Source organism: Zootoca vivipara, chromosome 9 (assembly GCF_965207765.1).
Source record: "Zootoca vivipara chromosome 9, rZooViv2.hap1.1, whole genome shotgun sequence".
NCBI lineage: Eukaryota > Metazoa > Chordata > Lepidosauria > Squamata > Lacertidae > Zootoca > Zootoca vivipara.
This window is the reverse complement of record NC_142592.1, coordinates 32,049,179-32,062,731: the sequence shown is the minus strand read 5'-3', so window position 1 is coordinate 32,062,731 and position 13,553 is coordinate 32,049,179. Positions and strand designations below refer to the sequence as shown.

The 13,553-nt window shown below is 40.4% G+C and overlaps 1 protein-coding gene across 2 annotated transcripts in view; it reads right to left on the bottom strand.

Moving 5' to 3' along the window:
* Positions 1–13,553, bottom strand: part of PTPRQ (protein tyrosine phosphatase receptor type Q) — a 113,688-nt gene that overhangs the window by 59,424 nt on the left and 40,711 nt on the right. For both annotated transcript variants that reach the window (XM_088677020.1, XM_060279680.2), the window contains 10 exons: positions 13,152–13,324; positions 11,402–11,612; positions 9,796–9,921; positions 9,522–9,701; positions 8,294–8,401; positions 6,976–7,257; positions 5,788–5,970; positions 5,094–5,195; positions 2,938–3,058; positions 1,385–1,545 (listed from right to left, as the gene is read on the bottom strand). In XM_088677020.1, the coding sequence (XP_088533146.1) occupies positions 1,385–1,545; positions 2,938–3,058; positions 5,094–5,195; positions 5,788–5,970; positions 6,976–7,257; positions 8,294–8,401; positions 9,522–9,701; positions 9,796–9,921; positions 11,402–11,612; positions 13,152–13,324 (1,647 nt within the window). The remainder of the gene's footprint in view (positions 1–1,384; positions 1,546–2,937; positions 3,059–5,093; positions 5,196–5,787; positions 5,971–6,975; positions 7,258–8,293; positions 8,402–9,521; positions 9,702–9,795; positions 9,922–11,401; positions 11,613–13,151; positions 13,325–13,553) is intronic.

The following is a 13,553-nucleotide window of genomic DNA, read 5'->3' as shown; positions in this document are numbered from 1 at the left end:
ACATGTTTACGTTTACCTTTTGCACGAGCCATTGTGGCATGTAATTGCTGCACAAAGGAATCAATAATACAACACAGTTGGTTTTCCTGCCCTGTAAAATTGCAGGGGGGAGATTTCACACTCTGCAAAATTTATTCATAATTTTTAAAATTCAGTCTCATCCTCCAGATAAGACATATAATGTGGGCAAACGGAGGTACACAAGAACCAACAGTACAAATGCTATCTGGAAACACATTTGAAAGACTGACAGATATTTGGTAAAAATTGGGTTCATATTAAAGGTTTAGGTTCAAAGAGAACACATCAGAAAAAAGTACTTTTGAACGTTGTTTAAAAAATTATGAATTGTAGTTTCCTAGCCACATAATTTTAGTCAACATGTATTTCCCACCCCCCCCACCCCCGTTTTAGTCTATGAAGGGAAAGCAAACTCAAAGGAGGCAAGACTGAAGAGAAACAATATGATGAAACTGTCTCTTTATTTGATTGGAATAAGAATTCAGCTTCTGAATGCACATGACTTGAACAGAACTGAAATGCTGTGAAGGCGTGGAAAGAATCATGTTCTTTTTAGGAAGTACTTATATTACGGGACGCGGGTGGCGCTGTGGGTTAAACCACAAAGCCTAGGGCTTGCTGATCAGAAGGTCGGTGGTTCAAATCCCCGCGACGGGAAGAGCTCCCGTTGCTCGGTCCCAGCTCCTGCCAACTTAGCAGTTTGAAAGCACGTCAAAGTGCAAGTAGATAAACAGATACCGCTACAGCGGGAAGGTAAACAGTGTTTCCGTGTGCTGTTCTGGTTCGCCAGAAGCGGCTTTGTCATGCTGGCCACATGACCTGGAAGCTGTACGCCGGGTCCCCCGGCCAATAATGTGAGATGAGTGCTGCAACCCCAGAGTCGGCCACGACTGGACCTAATGTTCAGGGGTCCCTTAATCTTTTATGTAGCATCCTTCACCTGCTCTTACACAGCTCTTTCTCATTTCAAAGATGCTAGTGCAGGTGAACTTCCCATTTTTATGATATGTTTTTAGCTTACGGGAACGTATGCTGTCTTGTAATTTACCTTTACCTATTTACATATAGCATCTATTACCAAATTATTTTACTTGTCTTAGGTGATTTGGATGCGTAAGATTTTATTTACTGCATACTGATGGGATCATTCTCAATAGTAAATCAAATTCTTCCTTTCATTGTTTACTTGCAATAATGTTTACTTTTTAACATTATTGTCTGTATACTGAACAATGAACGATGTCTTCCAGGTGATCAATAATAAAAGCTAAAAAGTCATTAAGAACAATCAACAAGAAAAGTCAAAGGAAAACCAGCAACAACCAGATTAGAAAATTAAATTATGGCAACAACGTACTCTTACCTCCTTCAGAGGTAACGAAGCTGATCATATCACTCTTTATATTTCCATCTCCAAATCTGGTACTTGCTGTTACATAAACATTATATTCCATCTTATTTTCAAGATCTGTGATGTCTAATGAGGTTTCTGTTACATTTATGCTTCTTCTTGAAATTATATTCCTAAATACATTAAACGAAATGTTTAAATCACTGATGTTGTCCATAAACAAATCTGAAGTTTGAACAGGAAGTGATGTTAACCTTTTGATTTTTGTCTGGTAGGTAGAGGACAGGTGATGATCCAGACTGGAACCGTTCTCATAAGGGAGAGGGAATTTAACCTTCTGCCCCCACCTGTCAATAGCTGTTGTAGGGCTGAGCCACCATCCTAAAAGCACCATCACTGCAGCTTTCCTGGACAAGGCTGAGGAAGGTCAAGGTTGAAGTCTGGATTGTGTGGAATGCACAGCAGTGGAGCCAATCCAGAACTCCTGCAACAATATCCATTGAGCCCCAACCTTGCCGTCACCCCAAACACCTGAAGGAGCGTCTCCAACCCCATCGTTCAGCCCGGACACTGAGATCCAGCTCCGACGGCCTTCTGGCAGTTCCCTCGCTGACAGAAGAGAAGTTACAGGGAACCAGGCAGAAGGCCTTATTGGCAGTCATGCAACTCCTTGTGGAATGCCCTCCCATAAGATGTCAAGGAGATAAAGAACTACTGTATACATTTGAAGGCAGTCCTGCATCAGGAGGTTTTTAGTGTTTGATGTTTTATTAAGTTTAGATATGTGTTAGAAGCCACACATAGTGGCTGGGGCAACCCAGCCATGTGGGCAGGGTATAAATAATAAAATTATTGTTATCATTATCAAGATAAACTACAGAAGCAGCAGGGTCAGCCTCATCCCTCTGGCCACTGCTGATCACACATATGATGTTCATGATCCATCTTTTGTGGCTGCTATTTGACACTGGCAATTCTCCTTTTAGGGCAGCTGGCAAATGTGTGTACAGTAGTACGGGGACAGAGAAGGGTCTGAATTGTGACTACAGTGAGGGAAAAGGGTTTAATCTCCCTATGACAAGGTCCCAATCTGGAATACATTCAAATAAAAAGGCCCATCTATTTATGAGATTATATGGCAATGCATATAGATACATTATTTGTTTCCCCAACACACACACACTTTTTCCCATCATTGCCAATCAGCGCAGATGTTATTAGGCTATATGGACTATTGGTCTGACAGTGTAAGGCAGCTTTTGATGTCAATGTATGACCATCACTTGCAGAGTGTAGCAGCTTGGATGGCAAAAACATCTTGTTTTTGATAGCTGGCGTCCAAAATTACTTCAAGAATCTAGTGAGCACTGGCCTGCAAAATGTGTAAAAGCTGCAGAAACCTCAGCTTTAATTAATAAAGGTCTAGTTGTTTAAAGTGATGAGCTAGAATTCATGCATAACAAATGTATAATAATCAACAAGTGTAAAGAGTTTTTTTTAAAAAAAAACCACTTTAAAATTTCTGGTAGGTGACAGATTCTTATTTATCTCCAGAAAAATCTTACCAGACATAAACTGTGTAATAGAGGATAATTCCATTTGGCTCCAGTGGTGGTTGCCATGACAACTTCACAATGACACCAGACAACTGCTTTACTGTGAGCAATCGTGGAGGAGAGCTAGGAGCTTAAAGAGAGGACACAATATCATGTTAAATACAATTTCAGCGATAAATAAATGAATCTTAAAATGGCATTTTAGCCATATAAATTAGCGTTTAAAAGAGGGTATTTGGTTTGAGGTGTTTTGTCTTTGTTTTGCAGTGAGATAGTAAGGGACAATTTTGCATGCTGCTGTTAAGACATCTGTTTCCTTAATTAAATAGAAAACAGTATTTCTTGAGAAAACAGAACAATGGGTGTGTCACTGTGATTCACCTATGATCCAAGCGCATTGTTGCAATTATTTCCTTTATTAACTCTATAACTGTGAATGCATGCAAACTACAGTAAAACAGAAATAATTATATTTTCTCCAAAGGGTGGGGAAATTGCTGAGCATCTTACTGATGGATGGTTAAAATTTGGAACAGCATGAAGCATGTTTATTTATTAACCCCATTAAATTTCAAAAGAGTCAAAGCTTTATATGTTATGTAGACTCAAGAAAATTAAAACTCAGCCTGATCAAGACAGTGGTAAAACTATACAGTAAGACGATATAACAATGAATTTTTTTTAGGTGTAGCTCAGTGGCAGAGCATGTGACACCCACACACCCACACACTTATTTCTGGTCTTGTAAGCCCTATTCATGTATTATGCATGGATGGGGCCATGTTGCTGGTTCCAGTCTCAACATCACATTACATCGCTCCAACATCTGCCTAGGAGTTCCTTTGGAGCAGGCATGGCCAAACTTGGTCCTCCAGCTGTTTTGGGACTACAACTCCCATCATCCCTAGCTAACAGGACCAGTGGGCAGGGATGATGGGAATTGTCATCCTAAAACAGCTGGAGGGCCAAGTTTGGCCATGCCTGCTTTAGAGATAGCCAAGTTCAACCTGTAGATGTTGAGAGGACAGGCAGGGGTAGCCCAGATAACACAAGGGTGATCCTGTTCCTGCTCCAACAAATGAGTGCCCTATTTGTGTTTAACTTACAAACAAAGCTTTTTGTAAAAATAGGAGTTTTGTAGAACTGGAAAAGATCTCTATCTCAGGTTTAGAAGACCAAGACTTAGCCAAGCTTAAAACCAAGACTATCACCAAGCTTAAAACCATGGAGAGACCTGGTTTGAACAGAGACATTGGATTCTTAACTCATTATACATGATAACGCGATCTTCAGCCATCTCACCCCTTGCTTTTTCATGCAAGACCATTTGCAGTCGTCAACAGTCATCAACAGCTATCAGTCAGTCAATCACCCATTTCCACCACCCTTCTGAGTGATACCCCTCCCCACCCTTTCTCTACATATAGCGTCTGGGGACTTCTATTTCAGTGTATCTGAAGAAGTGTGCATGCACACGAAAGCTCATACCAAAATAAAAACTCAGTTGGTCTTTAAGGTGCTGCTGGAAGGAATTTTTTTATTTTGTTTCAACACTTAGCCAGTTCTGGACCCATTGGTCTGATTTTGTATAAAGTAACAACAAAGGTTGATCCTTTCAACTCATCCAATGTTCTTTAACAATTTTATCTTAAGCTTTATTATTTGTTAAGGAACAACAACAGCAACAACAATAGATGATGGAAGACTTCATCAGAAACAGAAACATTAACATTTAATTGTGTTTATTTTAACTCACACAAAACAGCATCGCGTACCAAAATTTCAGGTCATAGTGTAATCATGCATGCAAAATGGGAAAATGATCACAACTATGAGAAATATGTGGTACATTTGGTCTGATGTTCAGAACTTGCAAGAAAGAACACCCTAAACATTTTTGTTTGTCTGCCATAGTACTGCTTTCTTTACTATGAACTGAATTTTGGCTATATGAGAATTTTTTGAAAAAAGCAAATGCCAACATAACTGCCTGTTTTTCCATCCCATACAGAAGTTTGACTACAAACATTCTGACAGTCCCCCCCACCCCCAGCAATTGATTTTTTTTTGTACAACATTCTGTGCCTTCAGTCCTGCTTAGCCAATTGATGTTAAAGATGTCAGCTGCATAAAACACTGTAATTAGACAATGACAAAAAGCTTACCATCTTCATCAGTCAACATGTGCAAAGGAGCACTGCGAGGACCTTCACCCTTTACAGTGCTTGAAGATACCTCAGCAATATATCTTGTATATATTTTTAAGCCTAAAATAAATAATAAATTGTTAATAATATTTATATGTTTGAAATTTTAGATACACATTCATACACTTATGTTTGTGTGTTATATGTAGCTTTTTCTGTTACTTTCACATGTTTTAGAGAAGTCCCTCAAAGTTCAGTATCGCAATCAGAAAAACTTAAATAAATAAAGGTTTAACCATTTCTATTTTATTATTTTACAACAAATAAAAGTCACAAAATCCAAAGAACGTTTTACAGTGGTACACCAACAGTACTGAATTGTTGTTTTCTTTTTTACAAGCCTTTTACAGGCTACTAATTAACTTGCCTGTGCCTGTTCAAATTTTATTGTTGTATTTTAAATTTCTATTTATGTGATTCTATCCCGCCCCAATATCATGTTCAGATGCAGGGCAAAACAAAATAAATAGTAAACACAGATAAATTTATTCCCAACACAGTATCCACCCCCCTCCCCAAATACTATCATTTTGATTGTTAATCTAATTCTAAAGCAGTATTATGAGATATATACTATACAGTATGAACTAAGCAAAATAAACCAGCAAAGATACAATCATTTTAAAGTCACAAACTGCTGTATTACAGTCACCTGTAATAGTTAGTGATAGATGTGTGGTGTTGATGGTTCTTCCATCAGTTCCATCAGCCTCTCTGAGATATACAGTATATGTCTCTATAATCCCATTTGGGACAGATGGTGGAAGAAATGATAGCTCTACCTCCGAAGAAGAGATATTCTTATAAGTTACGTTTTGTGGTGGGAATTCGGGAACTGAAAAGGAAGAATTCAGAGAAAAGTTATTAAAATTTCAGATAATCATTAAGTGTACAGTATGATTGAGGAAGTAAGAACTGAAACTCAAGTGTGAACCACCCCAGTCATCAAGAACCACCATCATTCTTTTATCCAACCAATTTGTAATCCTTGCAGACCTATCAGTACAGATTTAGTTTAGTTTAGCTTTTAAACCAAACCAAACCAAGGAGAATTTTACAAAGGAGACTTAGCAACTTCAAATCTAGTATAAAAATACCACAATGGAGTCTCTTATCATCTAGTTAGATTCTTGGTTCACTAGTAGGGAAATGATTTTTTTCAGACAGAGTATATTATTTCAAACCTAATTATACCAGAGTGTGAAGGTATTTATTAATAATCAGCACCTGTGAGTCTAATTTGCCTTGTAATTAATGTATTTGCTTAGTTCTTTTCAACTGGGCAGAAGCTGTCTCCACCTGATTTTCTCCAGTTCCCTTGTACTATGACTGTCTAGCTTGGTGTATCCCAAGCTTTTCTTGAATATCCCCAACTCTCAAGAAAGGCAATTGAGAGACAACTAGGGTATGTAGTGAGGGCAGGATGCTAGAAAACCCCAGCAGGGAGGAGATGAATTGTTGGTATCTCCTTAACTGTAATCAATACTCTTTAACATGCTTAGCAGCATAATTCCTGTCAAGAATCAAGGAATTGTCATTTCCTATGGCTCCCTCCTGCCCACCTATCTGTCTTGTTACTCTAGGGTGGCGGAATGGAGAAAACCATATTTTCTTCCTGTCCCCTGTCCCATCCGATACTTAGCACACAGAAAGCAGTGTGATCCCCTACATTAGAATATGCCAGATGCAAAACCAAATACATGTGCTATCATGATATACAGTATCAGGTTCATGCCCAAATCCCTAAGATGCTTATCTGCAAGAAAATCCACTGGAGTTTAATGATGCTTAAAATGGAAGCCACAGAGATAAAAACGGTATTCCAAAATGCTGCACTTACCGGTATCAGCCGTTTTTACAGATAACAGGGGAGACGACTGATTCCCATGCCCAAGGCGGGTGAATGCCCTTACAGAAATATTGTACAGAGTATATGGTTTCAAGCCATTTAAAAGAAGATTTGTTGCCGTTGTGTTTCTCAGAATTAAAGCACTAGCATCATCATACATGACTTCATAATGAGTTATAATCCCATTAGGCTTCTCAGGTGGTGACCATCTTAAACCTATTTCTGTGGCAGTCACTTCTAATATCTCGACATGTTGGGGTGGTGAACCTGGTTCTTTAGTATAGAAAACATAAAAGAAAGTCACTTGGAGTCGTTCCCCCCCCCCCACATATTAAAAATTTGTCTACATCAATTCAGTTTCTTTAAGAACAACTAGAAGTTACAGTAAGACCAGGAACTGATTGGGGCAACGTTTTTCTTCTCCCCATAGTTATGCTGTCACTGTAACATCAATTATAGGTAAAATAGCTAGGCACCTTCTCATCAATCATGGAATTATGAATCAAAATGTAACTTAAAGGTACAGTGGTGCCTCAACTTCCGAATTTAATCCGTTCCGAAGGCACCTTCGTAGGTCGAAAAATTCGTAAGTCGAAAAACGCCATTGGAAATGCGATTTCCCATAGGAATGCATTGGAAACGGAAAAATTCGTAAGTCGAAGCAACCCTATCTAAAATTTTGTAAGTCGAAAACCGCCGCGGTTTCCTTTTGGATGTTGAGACATTCGTAAGTGCGCGGCCATTAGCCCCATTATAAGTTGAAAAAATCAGTTGTCGAGTCGTTCGTAGGTCGAGGTACCACTGTATAGTGAAAGGTAATTTTTTCAAAGAATGACTCATTCCAGCTTTTGAATATCCAAAGAACTATTCAATTTCTGCCAACATTACCAGTTAATTTTAATGCAAAATAAAAACACTATATATGTTTTGAATATGTAACTGTTTGGCATATTGGCACTGAAATATAGAACTAGAGATGTGAAGGCCGGGGGGGGGGGGGGACCGAAAAATGAGGTGGTGGTTTCCCTCTCCTCAATTTTTTGGGGGTGCCTTCACATCTCTATATAAAACCTAGTCAGCTGATGCTTCTCTGATTTAGAAGTAGATTTCTATCATGTAAAATCAAAGCAGGAAATGCTGCTGTCCTGTTTTAGTTAGAAAAAAACCTGAATTTAGCGAAGGACACAAGGAAGTCCAGGGAGATCCTCAGAAACACAGATTTATTAACTTCCACTAGGTAGACTGCGCAAGATGGATTAATCAGCAATGAAATGAAAAATTATAAAATTAGCATGACCAATATGCTTACCATCCTCAGGTGTTCTCACAAAAATATCATTGTCTTCAGACAGAGCACTTTCCCCTATAGTTGTGGAAGCCGCTACTCTCATTTTATAATTCGTATACTTTCTCAAACCTAGAAGGAAAAAGAAGAAAAAACACTGCAAGCACAAGACACTGGTATATTGGGTGTGCCCTATTGAAATTAACCAATTCACACAGTTCTGATTCACTATAAAACAGGGGTGGGGACCCCTGGCTTTGGATTCTGCCACATTATCTTTTACGATTTTATTTTTCTAAATTCTGTTTTCCACTTTGTTGTTTGGTCATTTAGTCGTGTCCGACTCTTCGTTTTCCACTAGTTGTTGATAATATTGTGTGTGAGAGAGGGAGGGAGGGAGGGAGGGAACCACTAGAATGAAAATACAACCTAAGACCATTTGTATTACTAAATACCCCAAAAGTAGAAGAATCTAAAGCTAGATTAAAGTATCCTTCATTCAGCATTCCTCCAAGGTGAAGATGTGCAAAGTAGTACCTGCAAATATTGTCAGTTCTTTAAAAGCATTTTGGTTCATTAAAGCTTGTTGAATATACGTAGAGATGCAGAAATATAGAAAAGCTAAATCTATACAGTGGTACCTCGGTTTATGAACACAATTGGTTCCGGAAGTCTGTTCATAAACTGAAGCGAACTTTCCCATTGAAAGTAATGGAAAGTGGATTAATCTGTTCCAGACAGTCCGCGGAGTACTTAAACTGAAGCGTTCATAAACTGAAGCGAACTTTCCCATTGCAAGTAATGGAAAGTGGGTTAATCCGTTCCAGACGGGTCCGCGGAGTACTTAAACTGAAGCGTTCATAAACTGAAGCATGGGTGTAATTGGTTCCGGAAGTTTGTTCATAAACTGAAGCGTTCATAAACTGAAGCGAACTTTCCCATTGCAAGTAATGGAAAGTGGGTTAATCCGTTCCAGACGGGTCCGCGGAGTACTTAAACTGAAGCGTTCATAAACTGAAGCATGGGTGTAATTGGTTCCGGAAGTTTGTTCATAAACTGAAGCGTTCATAAACTGAAGCGAACTTTCCCATTGAAAGTAATGGAAAATGAATTAATCCGTTCCAGATGGGTCCACAGCGTTCATAAACCGAAAGTTCATAAACCGAGGTGTTCATAAACCGAGGTTCCACTGTATTCTATTCCAACATAGCTTTGATTGCTACTACAGCAGTTATTTAAAAGCTACTCTTACCTGTAATCAAGATGCTGTTATTTGACGTAGTCAGGTGAAAAGCTCTATGTGTATCCAGCTCCATTGCATAAACTGTGTAATGTGTGATCTTTCCATTGGGGTTTATTGGTATATCCCAATAAAGCAAAACTGAGGACGAACTAATATTTTTATAATTGATATTTTCGACTGAGCTTGGAACTGCAGAACAAAAACAATCCATTTAGTATGAGTTAGAAATGTGGAGACAATTACGTACTGCCAGCATGAAATTATGTCAGCAATAAAATTTTACCTTGTTCACTTGTCCTAGCAATGAGAATAGCTGGTGGTCCTTCTCCAATAATGGTAAAAGCAGAGACCTCAATTGCATATTTAGTGAAAGGCTGGAGTCCATTTACAAGATAGGACAGCTGCTCAGCTGAATGGTTGATGGTATCAGGAAATGTTTTCAATGCATTTATATATAAAGGAAAGGAAAACTATTGTTACCATTATATTAAATCTTAAACACTAACACAAATTAAGTAAATTTTCCCCATTAAGCAAAATCCAATGTTGGAATAGAGATGGAATAGAGGCTAGTCATAGACAGAGGTTAGAAATTAACTCTGAATTGAACTAGACTGAAAAATGGGACAATATAGCACAATATATTTAGAATATAGAATATAGTAAGAGGAGGAGGAGGAGGAGGAGGAGGAGGAGGAGGAGGAGGAGGAGGAGGAGGAGGAGGAGGAGGAGGAGGAGGAGGAGGAGGAGGAGGAGGAGTAGTAGTTTGGATTTGATATCCTGCTTTATCACTACCCAAAGGAGTCTCAAAGCGGCTAACAATCTCCTTTCCCCTCCTCCCCCACAACAGACACCCTGTGAGGTGGGTGGGGCTGAGAGACTTCAGAGAAGTGTGACTAGCCCAAGGTCACCCAGCAGCTGCATGTGGAGGAGCGGAGACGCGAACCCGGTTCCCCAGATTACGAGTCTACCGCTCTTAACCACTACACCACACTGGCTCTCACTGAAGTAAGTCTTACTGAAGTCGATGAGATTTACTCCCAGGTAAATATGTTTAGGATTGTGACCTTGGAATGTCTTCATTCTTGTAGTATATACATTGGTTAAAAAAGGGAGAGAGTTAGTTATTCCTATTATAATGGAAATGGAAAGTGTATTTCCGAACAGTGCAAGTCGGTAATGATAATATAAAGACTGTATGACTATTTCTAAAAATGAACTTTCCAGCCCCAGCTTCATTTACACTTTACTTTCAAAGGGATGTAAAGAAAATCAGAACATGGCCTTCTGCCTTGTTGAGTGCCTTCACTTGAAAAATTCAGAGAGGTATTTTAAGCCTCTATCCGCCAGCCAACCCTTGTTTAATGGGTCATAAATATCCATACTTAGTCAAGAAAAATACCCCATTGATAATGCTGTGCAAGAGAGTGTGCTAATGACATCATTGTGTCACAGGGTCATCTCCACCTGTTTGTTGCTCCCATGTAGCAGAGTTGTAACTTTTTGACCTATTTACCCTCAGTGGCATTTGAAAACCTATCAGTCAAAAGCCCCTGGAGAAATTAACGTCCACATGGGACATGGAGATATGTTAATCTCCTCCAATCACACCTGCCTTGGCAACTGTAATAACTGATTGTCTATGCAGCTTGTTCAACGGCCCTGGCAACTTCTTTCTCTCGGTGGAAGGTCAGCTGGGTGACAAGAAGCTAGTACTCTCTGCTTGTGTGGCATTCTGCATTTGCTCCAGGAGGGGGCTGGAATTTGACTTCAGTAAATGACCCATTAATAATTTGGCTGGTCTCTGTGCTAAGGATCATATATGTGACAGCAGCCTTTTGAACAATGAGGGAGGTATATGGGGGGGGGAGAGGGACTTAGAAACTTACCAGAATCTGGATGTAGTTCTGCAGCTCTGTTCAAAATAGGCAAATTATCCTCAGACATGCTTGTAAATATTACTGGAGAAAAGTTGTGCACTGTTGGAAACATCTCAGCTGATCCTTCATACGAACCAGTTACTGTTTCCACTTCACTCCATGTGAAAGACGGTGAGGTGTTCTCATTTAGAATGTCTGGATCCAAATCTTCAATAAAATCCTAAAAAATTAAAAACGAGGAAGTTAGAAAAAATAGTGGCTTACTGCGCCACCATTTGCGGGACCAGGCGTCGGGCTCCCCATACCCCAACCCATATAAATAAAAGACCGACAAGACTGGTTTGGGGTCAAAACAGGCCACAACTTTATTGAATACAGATGAAAGAGGTTTGGCTTGGGCTGGGGCAATCCAAATACTTCTGACCTGCCTGCCGGAAGTGACACATGGTCAATCCAGGTAGGGGTTCCTAAGACTTACATCAAATAGGGTGACACCCGCAAATAGGGTGACACCATATGGGGGATTGCCTTCGGCCCTGGCCCCACCTGGCCCCACGGACATGGCCACTCCCCGCAGATCCCTTTAACGGAATACCCCAGAGTTTGGAGGGGCAAGCGGAGTCTTCAACCAGTGAGGGAACGAACAGGTAGTGCCCCAGGTGTGGGCTGCTTAAATGGACAAGGGACAGATCTGAGGGAAACCTACCGGCTCCATCGGCTCCTCCCCCTGGCACAGCTCAAGTCCCAGCCCACATCTCCATTTGCCAAAGCAGGATGCAGCCTAGAATCTGGTTCCTGATAGGCAACAGGGGCTTCTGCCCCCCCTACCAGAAAGGGCACGGCAGTTCCAGTTCCCATGTTGGGGCCCCAGTGAAGCCTCTGCCATCCCACAATGCTGGCGCATCAAGAGGGGTGAGCGGACTTGCTGCCCAGGCGAGCTAGAAGTATGGGGACAGAGAGAGGCATCCAGCACAGCTGGAGAGGGGCATGAGACCTCCTCTTCCAGCCAACTGGGTAAGCACTAGAGGGGTGGGTGGAGGTGGAAGCTTAGCAGCAGCTGGGACCACCTTCCCCCTTTGAAAGGGAGCAGCGGCTGGTGCCCAGGAGCCGGTCACCACTGAATCACCCACTGTTGCACCTTGTTCATTTTGCATGTGTGTGGTTCAAACCAAAGGCAAGAGGATTGGACAGATTAAGACATTGCTATGGAATACTCAGTAGCTGTATTTGGGGCCAATGTGAGGAATTTTTCCCCTGCAGACTAATTGGCTTGTCTGTACGTTTTCACCTGCTGCATAGCAAGCATCACAACTCTGGCGGATAAGGCATTGGGTGGTATCTTTTAACATCAGGGTACCCCGTTAAAAGGGTCCTGGAAGGGACAATGCTGAATGGGATCCCACACAGAAGCCGATGGGCCATAGCACCCCTTTTGAGAGGCGGTACTGGCAGGAATATCACTCTTGAACCATGCCAAGGGGCCAACCCATCCCAGGTTCAACCATACTTACCCAGTGCCTTTGCCAAACCATTTTACATCTGGAATCAATAAAGTTGTGGCCTGATTTATCCCATCCTGTGTCTTATTTATCACTGGCAATCCCCACCGCTATGCAGCGTGCCTTATGCACCCAGGACAAGTGATTGTTTCTGGCTAAAACACTAATTTTCAAGTCATACATAAGAATTAGGAATAATTATACATAATGAAGTGAATGCACAGAAAATCAATAAGTAGCAAATCAGTAAGTTAAAGCACCTTGATTTTTTCTGTTAGAATTGTATCTTCAAGGGTTTCCCCTGTGTCCTCAAGTGAAACTTTTACTCTGTACTGAGTGATGATTCCATTTGGTTGCTGTGGTTTCTGCCAACCAATTCTAACAAAGGTTGCAGATACTTCTGCCATATGCAAATCAAATACAGGTCCTGGAACTGGAAAATAAACAATATATTGAAAATGATACACTTTAATTATTCTGTTTGTATCAAATCATTAATTAGTTATGTCAGATAAACTTTTAAGTATCATAAAACATCATTTGTGCAAGCATTTGGAGTCTAATATTAAAATGTAATGCGTTGTATGACTATTAAAATATGAACTCTGCCTAATAATATTGTCAGAGTTTAAATCTGGACCATGGCATCCTGAATGTGTGTG